Genomic DNA, 16,126 nt, shown 5'->3' on the forward strand with positions numbered 1-16,126 from the left:
TGTCTGTTTTTTGTTTTTCATACAGACCCCAGCATCTGCAACATTTGCCCCCTTGTGACCCCACCCCATTGTTCTTTGATGTAATGTTTTCCTGTCTGACCTGTTTGGACACCATTCACACCTTTGATTGCTGTGATTATCTCTCTGCCGAGGTGTGATAAATGGCAGTTAGAAAGATTACCTGTAATCATCTGACATTATTCTCTGACTATATATGCTGTGTCTATAGGCATCTCTCCACTTCACCTGACGAAGGAGCAGCGCTCCGAAAGCTTGTGATTTCAACTAAAACTGTTGGACTATAACCTGGTGTTGTGTGACTTCTTACACTAAACTGCCAGCGATTGTCAGTTCAACTCTTTCCCCACTGCACCAGGCCTTCGCGTCGCCATGGGAACCGTGTAGGCCCCAGAAGCCGTTTGGTGACCTGTCGTGTCTTTTTTTCTCTCTCTCTCTCTCATGCCAGGAGTGCGCCGATCCCTGCTGCAACGCCACCAGTTGCAAGCTGGTCCCGGGAGCCGAGTGTTCCTCCGAAGGAGCCTGCTGCGACAACTGCAAGGTACGTGTCACCGATCGACCACCCTCGCCTGGGTTGCCGCGCTCGCAGCCGGGCCTAGTCACTGGTCTTGTCCAGGGAGGCAGAATTGACGTCCAAAGAAGCAATCGCAGGATTGACTCATGAGATAACACTGGGCGGCCAGCTGGTGGCGTCGTCCAAGGAAAGTATAAATACTCGGGCGTGGGCCCAGCTTGCTCAGGACGTTTTTGTAACCAGGAACATAGAAACATAGAAGATAGCAGCAGGAGTAGGCCATTCGGCCCCTCGAGCCTGCTCCGCCATTCAATGAGATCATGGCTGATCATCCAAATTCAGTACCCTGTCCCTGCCTTCTCCCCATACCCCTTGATCCCTTTAGCCTTAAGAAATATATCCAACTCCTTCTTGAATATATTTAATGAATTGGCCTCCACCGCCTTCTGTGGTAGAGAATTCCACAGGTTCACCACTCTCTGGGTGAAGAAATTCCTCCTCATCTCTGTCCTAAATGGCTTACCCCTTATCCTTAGACTGTGACCCCTGGTTCTGGACTCCCCCGCCATCGGGAACATCCTTCCAGCATCTAGTCTGTCTAGTCCTGTTAGAATTTTATAAGTTTCAATGAGATCTCCTCTCATTCTTCTAAACTCCAGCGAGTATAAGCCCAATCGACACAATCTCTCCTCATACGTCATTCCTGCCATCCCAGGTATCAGTCTGGTGAATCTTCGCTGCACTCCCTCCATGGCAAGAACATCCTTCCTCAGATAAGGTGACCAAAACTACACACAATCCTCAAGGCGTGGTCTCACCAAGGCCCTGTACAACTGCAGCAAGACATCTTTGTTCCTGTACTCAAACCCTCTTGCTACGAAGGCCAACATACCATTTGCCTTCTTAACCGCCTGCTGCACCTGCATGCTTACCTTCAGTGACTGGTGCACAAGGACACCCAGGTCTCGTTGCACTTCCCCTTCTCCCATTAAGATAATCTGTCTTCCTGTTTTTGCCACCAAAGTGGATAACCTCACATTTATCCACATTATACTGCATCTGCCCAATCACCCAACCTGTCCAAATCATACAGGAACTAGTGATGTAACTGGAAACTCATGGTTGTGAAACAGTTGATTAAAGCCTTGTTTTACACTTAAACCAAGTGCTTACTAGTTTTATTACATCAGGGGGGTGGGGGGGGAGGGTAATTAATGGTACATCAGTTCCTCCTCGTCGATCTACTCATCATAGCAACACAGGAGGAGGCCATTCAGCCCCTCGAGCCTGTCCTGCCATTCAACCAGATCGCGGCTGATCTGTATCTTAACTCCATCCACCCGCCTTGGCTGCACATCCCTCGATACCCTTACCCAACAAAAATCTATCCAAAATAACAACAGAAAATGCTGGAAATACTCAGCAGGCCAGGCAGCATCCGTGGAGAGAGAAACAGAGTTAACGCTTCAGGTCTGGGACGAACTGGAAAAAGCTGGAGATGGAACAGATGTTAAGCAGGTGCAGAGACGGGGGGTTGGAGGGGAGGAAGGAGTTGAAAGAACAAACTGTCCCAGAAATTCGGGTCCCCACGGGTGAGTACGCGCTGGGTACTCGCGCGTAGGCCCAACGAAAGTGCCGGTTTCGTGCACGCACTGCGCATGCGCAGGAAACCGGAACTTCCGTTCCCTTAAAGGAAGGGGTTCACCGGTGGAACGCGTGCGCCGGAGAGGCAGCGCGTACGCCTGGAACTTTTGTTTTTTTGCAGGTTTCTCCGGGAGTGTAAGTCTCCAGGAGCTACACTTGTAAAAAGCAGTCGCAGGGCCTGCTTGTAACAAGGTAAGTGGTGAATTAAGTAAAATTAAAACATTTTTTCCACGGGTTTATTATTTTTAAATACTTTAAAGAAAGGTAAGTTTATTTTTAGCCCCGTTAGAAAATGTAATTAATGTTTTCAAAAATTAAATTATTGTTTAAAATAGTTATTTTATGTAATTTATAGTTATTTTAAAATGTGATTTAAAAAAAAATGTATTTGAAGTTTTAGTTATGTTTTGGGGCCGATCTCTATTCATAGGTTTGACAGCTCTTCCTATCAAATTTATGAATGAAGCATTCCCTGCTACCATTGGCTCTCCATGGCCCACGTGATCCCAGGGGACGCTTCGAACTAACTGCGCCCCTGGGATACGCAAGCACTGCGCGCCGGCAGTTGGAGCAGGCCCAGGATCGGAATCCCACGCGGGCCCACAGCTCAACGGCCGGTGCGCTAGGTAAGTGCAGGTCGGAGGGGGATTTACACCTGCGGGAAGTCCCCGACCCGAATTTCTGGGCCAGTACTGTGAAAATGTTGCAAATGGGAATGGCAAAATCATACAGCATGAAAAATGGGGGGCAGGGGTTACGATCTGAAATTGTTGAACCTCGATGTTGTGTCCGGAAGGTTGTAAAGTGTCGAATTGGAAGATGAGGTGCTGTCCCTCGATGCTCCGCCATTCAATAAAATCGATCCATCTCAGTTCTGGAAGCTCCAATTGACCCCCAGCCTCGACAGCCTTTTGCGGAAGAGAGTTTCAGATTTTCACCCCCCCCGCCCCCCCCCCCCCCCCCCCACCTTGTGTGAAGAAGTGCTTCCCGACCTCGCCCCTGAACGGCGAGGACGCCAACGGGAATCCACATCGGCTCCTCTTCCCTAGTAAGTGGCTCAAGAATCCCGTGTGAGGCTCGCGTTAGGACCTCGACGGAGGGGACTCTGACCGGGATGGAACTCGCCGCCACCGGGAGCAGTTGAGGCGAATAGCACAGATGCATTCAAGGGGGAAGCTGGATAAGCACGTGAGGACGAAGGGCATAGAAGGATATGGGAATGGGGTGAGAGGAGGCTTGAGTGGACCAGTGTGGTAAACCACTGTTTGTATTCCACTGTGTACATGCCTGTACATGCCTCGGCTGACTCCTCCCACAAATCCAGGTATAAAGGTGACTGCTCCACAGCCCCTTTGTATTCTGGACCGGTCGACCACTCGAGGCACACCTTCATTCTCTTGTTAATAAAAGCCTGTTAATTACTCGCTTAATCTCAGTCTTTTGAGTTATTGATAGCGCATCAACCAGTTGGGCCGAATGGCCTGTTTCTAGAACATAAGAATTAGGAACAGGAGTCGGCCATTCGGCCCCTCGAGCCTGCTCCGCCATTCAATAAGATCACGGCTGATCTTCTACCTCATCTTCACTTTCCCGCCCGATCTCCATATCCCTCGATTCCCTTAATATTCAGAAGTCTATCGATCTCTGTCTTGAATATACTCAATGACTGAGCCTCCACAGCCCTCTGGGGCAGAGAATTCCAAAGATTCACCACCCTCTGAGTGAAGAAATTCCTCCTCATCTCAGTCCGAAATGGCCGACCCCTTATCCTGAGACTGTGACCCCTGGTTCTAGACTCTCCAGCCAGGGGGAAACAACCTCCCTGCATCTACCCTGTCAATCCCTGTAAGAATTTTGTATGTTTCAATGAGATCACCTCTCATTCTTCTAAACTCTAGAGAATATAGGCCTAGTCTACTCAATCTGTCCTCATAGGACAATCCCCCCATCCCAGGAACCAGTCTGGTGAACCTTCGCTGCACTCCCTCTATGGCAAGTATATCCTTCCTTAGGTAAGGAGACCAAAACTGTACACAATACTCCAGGTGTGGTCTCACCAGGGCCCTATATAATTGCAGTAAGACGTCTTTACTCTTATAGAAGATAGGAGCAGGAGTCGTGCATTCGGCCCCTCGAGCCTGCTCCGCCATTTAATGCGATCATGGCTGATCATCCAAGTTCAGTACCCTGTCCCTGCTTTCTCCCCATATCCCTTGATCCCTTTAGCCTTAAGAAATATATCTAACTCCTTCTTGAATATATTCAAATTATACTCAAACCCTCTTGTAATAAAGGCCAACATACCATTTGCTTTCCTAATTGCTTGCTGTACCTGCAGGTTAACTTTCAGTGATTCGTGTACAAGGGCACCCCGGTCAACTCTGAACACCAACATTTTCCAATCTCTCACCGTTTCAAAAAATACTCTGGATTTGCCTATATGTAGATTAAAGACCCCATTTCTGTGCTCCTCAATCACCCCTAACAGCCCTTCTCCTTCGCCCGGCACCTTCCCGTGCAAGCGCAGCAGATGCAACACATGCCCTTATACCTCCCCCCTTCCCACTGTCCAGGGCCCCAAACACCCCTTCCAGGTTAAACAGCGATTTACTTGTACGTCTTGCAATCTAGTATACTGTATTCGCTGCTCACGATGCGGTCTCCTCTACATTGGGGAGACCAAACGCAGATTGGGCGACCGCTTTGCGGAACACCTCCGTTCAGTCCGTACGGGTGACCCTGAGCTTCCGGTCGCCTGTCACTTTAATTCTTCGCTTCACTCCCACTCTGATCTCTCTGTCCTCGGGCTATTGCATTGTTCTAATGAAGCTCAACGTAAGCTCGAGGAGCAGCACCTCATCTTTCGATTAGGCACTTTACAGCCTTCCGGACTCAACATTGAGTTCAACAATTTCAGATAATAATCCCTGCCCCCATTTTTCATGCTGTATGATTTTTGCCATTCCCATTTGCAACATTTTCACAGGATGTTCCTTCAATTCCTCCCCCACCCCCCCGCCGTCTCTGCACCTGCTTACTATCTGCTCCATCTCCAGCTTTTTCCAGTTCTGACGAAGGGTCCCAGACCTGAAACGTTAACTCTGTTTCTCTCTCCACGGATGCTTCCTGGCCCGCTGAGTATGTCCAGCATTTTCTGTTGTTATTTCAGATTTCCAGCATCCGCAGTATTTTGCTATCGTAATAGTTTTTCTTGCCCGGAGAAGGACGGACACACACCGACTGGATGGAGGTTAAACCAGGGGGTGATAAGTGATCTCTTTTTTCCCCCCCCTCCCTTTGACCCTACAGTTGAAACGCACGGCCACCATTTGCCGGGTCCCGCTGGGAGACTGCGACTTGCCCGAGTACTGCACCGGGGTCTCGCCCTACTGCCCCCCCAACGTCTTCCGCAAGAACGGCGACACCTGCGACAACCGGCACGCCTACTGTTACAACGGGGCGTGCCTGACCTTTGAACTGCAGTGCCAGGTACTCTGGGGTCCAGGTGAGCCGGGTCCGGAGACCGTTTTTTTTTTCTCTCAAGGCGCGCGGCCTGGGCAGCGAGGTTCAATGAGGCAGAGGGAGGGCCGTTCTTTGGTTGAGCTGTCCCAATCAGTCCCGCCCCCGCCCCCCCTCGCTCTTTCCTCACGGACCCCTGCAAGCGTTTCCTTTTGGACACCCACCTCCGCTCCCATCGCCAAGACTGATTACTTTCACCTCCGTAACGTCGTCCGTCTCCACCCCTTCCTCAGCCCGTCTAGAAACATAGAAAAATAGGAGCAGGAGTCGGCCATTCGGCCCTTCGAGCCTGCTCCGCCATTCAATATGATCACGGCTGATCCTCTATCTCAATACCATATTCCCGCTCTCTCCCCATACCCCTTGATGCCTTTTGTGTCTAGAAATCTATCTATCTCCTCCTTAAATATATTGGCCTCCACAGCCTTCTGTGGTAGAGAATTCCACAGGTTCACCACCCTCTGAGTGAAGAAATTCCTCCTCATCTCAGTCCTAAATGTCCTACCCCGTATCCTGAGACTGTGACCCCTCGTTCTCGACCCCCCCAGCCAGGGGAAACTTCCTCCCTACATCCAGTCTGTCTAGCCCTGTCAGAATTTTATATGTTTCAATGAGATCCCCTCTCATTCTTCTAAACTCTAGTGAATACAGGCCTAGTCGACCCAATCTCTCCTCATACGACAGTCCTGCCATCCCAGGAATCAGTCTGGTGAACCTTCGCTGCACTCCCTCTATGGCGAGTATATCCTTTCTTAGGTAAGGAGACCAAAACTGCACACAGTACTCCAGGTGTGGTCTCACCAAGGCCCTGTATAACTGTAGTAAGACATCCTTGCTCCTGTACTCAAATCCTCTTGCTATGAAGGCCAACATACCATTTGCCTTCCTAACTGCTTGCTGCACCTGCATGTTTGCTTTCAGTGGCTGGTGTACAAGGACACCCAGGTCCCTTTGTACATCAGCATTCCCCAATCTATCACCATTTAAATAATACACTACCTTTACCGAAGTGGATAACTTCACATTTATCCACCTTCTACTGCATCTGCCATGTATTTGCCCACCTGTTGAAACCCTTATCTGTGCCTTTGCATACGACAATAAGATATAGGAGCAGGAGTCGGCCGTACGGCCCCTCGAGCCTGATTCGATAAGATCATGGCTGATCTTCGACCTCTACTCCACGTTCCCGCCTCACTTTGTTATCTCCAGACTCCCGACTATTCCCCCGCTCTCCTGGCCCGGCCTCCCGCCTTCCGCCCTCCGTAAACCTGAGCTCATCCCAAACTCCTGCTGCCCCGTGTCCGAACTCGCTCCGAGTCCCGTTCGCCCATCGCCCCCTGTGCTCGCTGACCTACACTGGCTCCCGGTCCGGCAACGCCTCGATTTTAAAATCTTCATCCTCGTCTTGAAATCCCTCCGTGGTCTCACGCCCCCTCCCTAATTCTGTAACCTCCTCCAGCCCCAAAAACCCTCTGGGATCCCTGCGCTCCTCCGATTTTGGCCTCTTGTCCACCCCCTTGTGTGGACCAGTGAGAGGGTGGGTTATGTACCGGAAACTTTCGATTTACCGGCACCTAAACAACCGGAAGTCTCGGTTAACAGGCAAAATTCAGGAGTAGGTTCAGGTAAGTTTTACTTCATATTCTACTTGCCTTCCTCCATCTGTTGCTGTGCAAGGGTGTGGCTGCAGCTGTTGCTAAGCTACAGAGACGCTTGGAACTTGTGGCCATTGTTCTGCACTTGTTGCTGAGCAACAGGGTTTGTTGCTTTACACGGAGCTGTCAGCTCTCCGTATCTTTTACTATAGCGTTCGGTTATCCGGAATTTTTGATGAACCGGCACCACGTCGGTCCCATCGGTGCCGGATAAAAAACAGTTTCCTGTATTGACCAGTGAGAGGGTGGGTTATGTATTGACCAGTGAGAGGGTGGGTTATGTATTGACCAGTGAGAGGGTGGGTTATGTTGACCAGTGAGAGGGTGGGTTATGTTGACCAGTGAGAGGGTGGGTTATGTATGGACCAGTGAGAGGGTGGGTTATGTATTGACCAGTGAGAGGGTGGGTTATGTATTGACCAGTGAGAGGGTGGGTTATGTATGGACCAGTGAGAGGGTGGGTTATGTATTGACCAGTGAGAGGGTGGGTTATGTATTGACCAGTGAGAGGGTGGGTTATGTATTGACCAGTGAGAGGGTGGGTTATGTATTGACCAGTGAGAGGGTGGGTTATGTATTGACCAGTGAGAGGGTGGGTTATGTATTGACCAGTGAGAGGGTGGGTTATGTATGGACCAGTGAGAGGGTGGGTTATGTATTGACCAGTGAGAGGGTGGGTTATGTTGACCAGTGAGAGGGTGGGTTATGTATTGACCAGTGAGAGGGTGGGTTATGTATTAACCAGTGAGAGGGTGGGTTATGTTGACCAGTGAGAGGGTAGGTTATGTATTGACCAGTGAGAGGGTGGGTTATGTATTGACCAGTGAGAGGGTGGGTTATGTTGACCAGTGAGAGGATGGGTTATGTATGGACCAGTGAGAGGGTGGGTTATGTATTGACCAGTGATAGGATGGGTTATGTATTGACCAGTGAGAGGGTGGGTTATGTATTGACCAGTGAGAGGGTGGGTTATGTATTGACCAGTGAGAGGGTGGGTTATGTATTGACCAGTGAGAGGGTGGGTTATGTATTGACCAGTGAGAGGGTGGGTTATGTATTGACTGGTGAGAGGGTGGGTTATGTATTGACCGGTGAGAGGGTGGGTTATGTATTGACCGGTGAGAGCGGGTTATGTTGACCGGTGAGAGCGGGTTATGTTGACCGGTGAGAGAGTAGGTTATGTTGACGGTGAGAGAGCAGATTATGTTGACAGGTGAGAGCGGGTTGTGTTGACCGGTGAGAGCGGGTTATGTTGACCGGTGAGAGAGTAGGTTATGTTGACCGGTGAGAGAGTAGATTATGTTGACCGGTGAGAGTGGGTTATGTTGACCGGTGAGAGCGGGTTATGTTGACCGGTGAGAGAGTAGGTTATGTTGACCGGTGAGAGCGGGTTGTGTTGACCGGTGAGAGCGGGTTATGTTGACCGGTGAGAGAGTAGATTATGTTGACCGGTGAGAGCGGGTTATGTTGACCGGTGAGAGAGTAGATTATGTTGACCGGTGAGAGCGGGTTGTGTTGACCGGTGAGAGCGGGTTATGTTGACCGGTGAGAGCGGGTTATGTTGACCGGTGCGAGCGGGTTATGTTGACTGGTGAGAGAGTAGGTTATGTTGACCGGTGAGAGCGGGTTATGTTGACCGGTGAGAGCGGGTTGTGTTGACCGGTGAGAGCGGGTTATGTTGACCGGTGAGAGCGGGTTATGTTGACCGGTGAGAGCGGGTTATGTTGACCGGTGAGAGCGGGTTATGTTGACCGGTGAGAGAGTAGGTTATGTTGACCGGTGAGAGCGGGTTATGTTGACCGGTGAGAGCGGGTTATGTTGACCGGTGAGAGCGGGTTATGTTGACCGGTGAGAGCGGGTTATGTTGACCGGTGAGAGCGGGTTATGTTGACCGGTGAGAGCGGGTTATGTTGACCGGTGAGAGCGGGTTATGTTGACCGGTGAGAGCGGGTTATGTTGACCGGTGAGAGCGGGTTATGTTGACCGGTGAGAGCGGGTTATGTTGACCGGTGAGAGCGGGTTATGTTGACCGGTGAGAGCGGGTTATGTTGACCGGTGAGAGCGGGTTATGTTGACCGGTGAGAGCGGGTTATGTTGACCGGTGAGAGCGGGTTATGTTGACCGGTGAGAGCGGGTTATGTTGACCGGTGAGAGCGGGTTATGTTGACCGGTGAGAGCGGGTTATGTTGACCGGTGAGAGCGGGTTATGTTGACCGGTGAGAGCGGGTTATGTTGACCGGTGAGAGCGGGTTATGTTGACCGGTGAGAGCGGGTTATGTTGACCGGTGAGAGCGGGTTATGTTGACCGGTGAGAGCGGGTTATGTTGACCGGTGAGAGCGGGTTATGTTGACCGGTGAGAGCGGGTTATGTTGACCGGTGAGAGCGGGTTATGTTGACCGGTGAGAGCGGGTTATGTTGACCGGTGAGAGCGGGTTATGTTGACCGGTGAGAGCGGGTTATGTTGACCGGTGAGAGCGGGTTATGTTGACCGGTGAGAGCGGGTTATGTTGACCGGTGAGAGCGGGTTATGTTGACCGGTGAGAGAGCGGGTTATGTTGACCGGTGAGAGCGGGTTATGTTGACCGGTGAGAGCGGGTTATGTTGACCGGTGAGAGCGGGTTATGTTGACCGGTGAGAGCGGGTTATGTTGACCGGTGAGAGCGGGTTATGTTGACCGGTGAGAGCGGGTTGTGTTGACCGGTGAGAGCGGGTTGTGTTGACCGGTGAGAGCGGGTTATGTTGACCGGTGAGAGCGGGTTATGTTGACCGGTGAGAGAGTAGGTTATGTTGACCGGTGAGAGCGGGTTATGTTGACCGGTGAGTGCGGGTTATGTTGACCGGTGAGAGCGGGTTTTGTTGACCGGTGAGAGCGGGTTATGTTGACCGGTGAGAGCGGGTTTTGTTGACCGGTGAGAGCGGGTTATGTTGACCGGTGAGAGCGGGTTATGTTGACCGGTGAGAGCGGGTTATGTTGACCGGTGAGAGCGGGTTTTGTTGACCGGTGAGAGCGGGTTTTGTTGACCGGTGAGAGCGGGTTTTGTTGACCGGTGAGAGCGGGTTATGTTGACCAGTGAGAGGGTGGGTTATGTATTGTCCAGTGAGAGTGGGTTATGTTGACCAGTGTGCTTTCTCCCAGGCTCGGTTCAAGCTCATGATATCTGTTTCACAACCGTAAATAAGAAGGGGGATAAATACGGCAACTGTGGAGAGCACCTTAACGGGACGTTCATGAGCTGTGCTGAAGCGTAAGTAAGGTCTTGACATTTCCCCTCGTTCTCCCCCACACACACCAAACTCTTGCTGGTGTACGGTTTCACAGATGCCTCTCTCCATCTCGCTCCTCCTTTCAGATGCTCCTTAAAACCTCCCTCTTTGACCAAGCTTTTGGTCACCTGTCCTAACGTCTCCTTACGTGGATCGGTGTCAGTTTCTGTCTGATTTACGCTCCTGTGAAGCACCTTGGGAAATTTTACTACGTTAAAGTCAGAAGGTCGTGGGATCGAGTCCCACTCCAGAGACTTAAGCAAAATAATCCAGGCCGACACTCCCAGTACCAGTACTGAGGGAGCACCGCACTGTCAGAGGGGCAGTACTGAGGTAGCGTCGCACTGTCGGAGGGGCAGTACTGAGGGAGTGTCGCACTGTCGGAGGGGTGGTACTGAGGGAGCGTCGCACTGTCGGAGGGGCGGTACTGAGGGAGCGCCGCACTGTCGGAGGGGCAGTACTGAGGGAGCGTCGCACTGTCGGAGGGGCAGTACTGAGGGAGCTCCGCACTGTCCGAGGGGCAGTACTGAGGTAGCGCCGCACTGTCGGAGGGGCAGTACTGAGGGAGTGTCGCACTGTCGGAGGGGTGGTACTGAGGGAGCGTCGCACTGTCGGAGGGGCGGTACTGAGGGAGCGTCGCACTGTCGGAGGGGCGGTACTGAGGGAGCGCCGCACTGTCGGAGGGGCGGTACTGAGGTAGCACGGTACTGAGGTAGCGCCGCACTGTCGGAGGGGCAGTACTGAGGGAGCGCCGCACTGTCGGAGGGGCAGTACTGAGGTAGCGCCGCACTGTCGGAGGGGCAGTACTGAGGTAGCGCCGCACTGTCGGAGGGGTGGTACTGAGGGAGCGTCGCACTGTCGGAGGGGCGGTACTGAGGGAGCGCCGCACTGTCGGAGGGGCGGTACTGAGGTAGCACGGTACTGAGGTAGCGCCGCACTGTCGGAGGGGCAGTACTGAGGGAGCGCCGCACTGTCGGAGGGGCAGTACTGAGGTAGCGCCGCACTGTCGGAGGGGCAGTACTGAGGGAGCGTCGCACTGTCCGAGGGGCAGTACTGAGGGAGCGCAGCACTGTCGGAGGGGCAGTACTGAGGGAGCGCCGCACTGTCGGAGGGGCAGTACTGAAGGAGCGCCGCACTGTCCGAGGGGCAGTACTGAGGGAGCGCAGCACTGTCGGAGGGGCAGTACTGAGGGAGTGCCGCACTGTCGGAGGGGCAGTACTGAGGGAGCGCCGCACTGTCGGAGGGGCAGTACTGAGGGAGCGCCGCACTGTCGGAGGGGCAGTACTGAGGGAGCGCCGCACTGTCGGAGGGGCGGTACTGAGGGAGCGCCGCACTGTCGGAGGGGCGGTACTGAGGGAGCGCCGCACTGTCGGAGGGGCGGTACTGAGGGAGCGCCGCACTGTCGGAGGGGCGGAACTGAGGGAGCGCCGCACTGTCGGAGGGGCAGTACTGAGGGAGAGCCGCACTGACGGAGGAGCCGTCTTTCAGATGAGACGTTAAACCGAGGCCCCGTCTGCCCTCTCGGGTGGATGTAAAAGATCCCACGGCCACTATTGGAAGAAGAGCAGGGGGAGTTCTCCCCGGTGTCCTGGGGCCAATATTTATCCCTCAAACCAACATCACTAAAAACAGATGATCTGGTCATTATCACATTGCTGTTTGTGGGAGCTTGCTGTGCGCAAATTGGCTGCTGCGTTTCCCACAATACAACACTGACCACACTTCAAAAAAAAGTATTTTCATTGGCTGTGAAGCGCTTTGGGATGTCATGAGGTGGTGAAAGGCGCTGGAGAAATGCAAGTCCTTTTAAGGGCGCGCGTTGTTGTAATGTGGAAAATTCCGACAGGATTGCATCCCGTTTTTGTGTTGTCAGGGATGCCAAGTGTGGGAAGATCCAGTGCCAGGGAGGGAATGACCGACCTGTTCTCGGGGTCCAACGCGGAGATATTAGTGACCAACATCAAGGTGGATAAGAAGGAGTACAGCTGCCGGGGAACGTACTTCAACTTCGGAGATGACATTGCGGATCCAGCTATGGTGATGCCGGGCACGGTGTGCGGTGAACGAAAGGTACGGGCAGCACGGGGCTTGGGGGTCCCGAGGGCAATCCCTCACTTTATACTCTCTCTATATCTCCGTCAGAAGGTCGTGGGTTTGAGTCCCACTCCAGAGACTAAGCACAATAATCCAGGCCGACACTCCCAGTACCAGTACTGAGGGAGCGCCGCACTGTCGGAGGGGCGGTACTGGGGGAGCGCCGCACTGTCGGAGGGGCAGTACTGAGGGAGCGCTGCACTGTCGGAGGGGCAGTACTGAGGGAGCGCCGCACTGTCGGAGGGGCAGTACTGAGGGAGCGCCGCACTGTCGGAGGGGCAGTGCTGAGGGAGCATCGCACTGTCGGAGGGGCAGTGCTGAGGGAGCGCCGCAATGTCGGAGGGGCTGTACTGAGGGAGCGCCGCACTGTCGGAGGGGCAGTACTGAGGGAGCGCTGCACTGTCGGAGGGGCTGTACTGAGGGAGCGCCGCACTGTCGGAGGGGCAGTACTGAGAGAGCGCTGCACTGTCGGAGGGGCAGTACTGAGGGAGCGCCGCACTGTCGGAGGGGCAGTACTGAGAGAGCGCTGCACTGTCGGAGGGGCAGTACTGAGGGAGCGCCGCACTGTCGGAGGGGCCGTACTGAAGGAGCGCCGCACTGACCGAGGGGCAGTACTGAGGGAGCGCAGCACTGTCGGAGGGGCAGTACTGAGGGAGCGCCGCACTGTTGGAGGGGCAATACTGAGGGAGCGCCGCACTGTTGGAGGGGCAATACTGAGGGAGTGGCGCACTGTCGGAGGGGCAGTAGTGAGGGAGCGCCACACTGTCGGAGGGGCAGTACTGAGGGAGCGTCACACTGTCGGAGGGGCAGTACTGAGGGGGTGCCGCACTGTCGGAGGTGCCGTCTTTCGGATGAGACGTTAAACCGAGGCCCCGTCTGCCCTCTCAGGTGGATGTAAAAGATCCCACAGTCACTATTGGAAGAAGAGCAGGGGGGAGCTCTCCCCGGTGTCCTGGGGCCAATATTTATCCCTCAACCAACATCACTAAAAACAGATGATCTGGTCATTTATCGCATTGCTGTTTGTGGGAGCTTGCTGTGCGCAAATTGGCTGCCGCGTTTCCCACATTACAACAGTGACCACACTTCAAAAAAAAGTGTTTCATTGGTTGTGAAGCGCTTTGAGACGTCCTGAGGTCATGAAAGGCGCGGGAGAAATGCAAGTCTTTCTTTAATTTGTGGTTCTGTTTGAAGCCAACTTTCCAAACTGCGGCAGGCTGATTGTTTGGATGTCCTGGACCCGAGGGTTTGGGAAAGGGTCAGTTTTTGGCAATGTTGCCTCATTGACGAATAGATCCTCGATCAGGGCACCGGGATCTGTTCGTATCGTGAACTTGGCATCAATGGGAGCGGGGATTGAACCTGTGTACGTGGTTCCTGAGACTCCATGCTATGTACCTAAGCAGACCATGGCCACATAGTCAATAAGACATTAACATCTGCCTTATGGGAGGTGCAAGCCAAACGTTTGATGTATTCCTGTGGGTGGTTTTGCAGGGGTGTGGCTGCCCTGCTTTACCTTGCCCGGGTGGCGGTTCTCCAGCTGTCAAGCGGCATCAGCCGGCTATTCGACCGCAGGGGGCATCGCAACTGATCGCGAGCCCAAAATTCAGGGTCTGGCGGGCAGGATTTTGACCCGTAGGCCGTTTGCCGGAACTGGGATCCACCAGGAACGGGCGGTGGGCAGCCAGGGTGGCCGTGGGACCCGGTTTCAGGATTTTGCGGGAGTTCTGCTCGGGATGTAGCCTGGGGAACCTCGAGTGGGACCTCCCGGGTCCGTTAATGTTTTTGAGTTGCCACTGGGCGGCTGACGTCGGAAGCCATCTTGACGAAATCTCTTCCTGTCTCCTCTTTAGGCCTGCATCGACAGGAGATGCCAGGATGTCTCCATGTTCGAGGTGGATGAGTGCCTGCAGAAGTGTAATAATCACGGGGTAAGGTGGATCCTCCCTGGCTGGTGATATTGCCCACTGTGTGGGCTACACTATGGTCCTAATTGCACCATCTCGCTGTGCTTCCTATTTTCACACTCCTCATTCCTAGAAGTGTTTGCAGTGTTAAGGACAATCCCGTTGTTGAAAGGAGACCCACACTCCCTGGTCTCCACTTCCCATTCACTCCCATTGTACAGCATCCCAATGGGCTCAATCCCCTTCCCATTCACTCCCATTGTACAGAATCCCAATGGACCCAAACCCCTTCCCATTCACTAGCATTGTACACAATCCCAATGGACCCAAACCCCTTCCCATTCACTCCCATTGTACAGAATCCCAATGAACCCAAACCCCTTCCCATTCACTCCCATTGTACACAATCCCAATGGACCCAAACCCCTTCCCATTCACTCCCATTGTACAGAATCCCCATGGACCCAAACCCCTTCCCATTCACTCCCATTGTACACAATCCCAATGGACCCAATCCCCTTCCCATTCACTCCCATTGTACACAATCCCAATGGACCCAAACCCCTTCCCATTCACTCCCATTGTACACAATCCCAATGGACTAACCCCTTCCCATTCGCTCCCATTGTACAGAATCCCAATGGACCAAACTCCTTCCCATTCACTCCCGTTGTACACAATCCCAATGGACCCAAAACCCCTTCCCATTCACTCCCATTGTACACAATCCCAATGGACCCAAAACCCCTTCTCATTCACTCCCATTGTACACACGCCCAATGGACCCAAACCCCTTCCCATTCACTCCCATTGTACACAATCCCAATGGACCCAAACCCCTTCCCATTCACTCCCATTGTACACAATCCCAATGGACCCAAACCCCTTCCCATTCACTCCCATTGCACACAATCCCAATGGACCCAACCCCTTCCCCATTCACTCCCATTGTACACACGCCCAATGGACCCAAACCCCTTCCCATTCACTCCCATTGTACCCAAACCCCTTCCCATTCACTCCCATTGTACACAATCCCAATGGACCCAAACCCCTTCCCATTCGCTCCCATTGTACACAATCCCAATGGACCCAACCCCTTCCCATTCACTCCCATTGCACACAATCCCAATGGACCCAATCCCCCTTCCCATTCACTCCCATTGCACACAATCCCAATGGACCCAACCCCCTTCCCATTCACTCCCATTGCACACAATCCCAATGGACCCAACCCCTTCCCATTCACTCCCCATTGTACACACGCCCAATGGACCCAAACCCCTTCCCATTCACTCCCATTGTACCCAAACCCCTTCCCATTCACTCCCATTGTACACAATCCCAATGGACCCAAACCCCTTCCCATTCGCTCCCATTGTACACAATCCCAATGGACCCAACCCCTTCCCATTCACTCCCATTGCACACAATCCCAATGGACCCAATCCCCTTCCCATTCACTCACATTGCACACAATCCCAATGGACTAACCCCTTCCCAT

At 53.1% G+C, this 16,126-nt stretch overlaps 1 protein-coding gene across 1 annotated transcript in view; it reads left to right on the forward strand.

Moving 5' to 3' along the window:
- Positions 1-16,126, forward strand: part of adam15 (ADAM metallopeptidase domain 15) — a 135,675-nt gene that overhangs the window by 80,856 nt on the left and 38,693 nt on the right. The window contains 6 exon segments of the mRNA XM_085978274.1: positions 467-559; positions 5,486-5,681; positions 10,491-10,599; positions 12,492-12,546; positions 12,548-12,688; positions 14,569-14,646. Coding sequence (XP_085834400.1) covers positions 467-559; positions 5,486-5,681; positions 10,491-10,599; positions 12,492-12,546; positions 12,548-12,688; positions 14,569-14,646 — 672 coding nt within the window.

This window comes from Somniosus microcephalus, unplaced genomic scaffold, assembly GCF_052327205.1.
Source record: "Somniosus microcephalus isolate GS21.2 unplaced genomic scaffold, FLI_Smic_1.0 unresolved_chr7, whole genome shotgun sequence".
In the NCBI taxonomy this organism is placed as follows: Eukaryota; Metazoa; Chordata; class Chondrichthyes; order Squaliformes; family Somniosidae; genus Somniosus; species Somniosus microcephalus.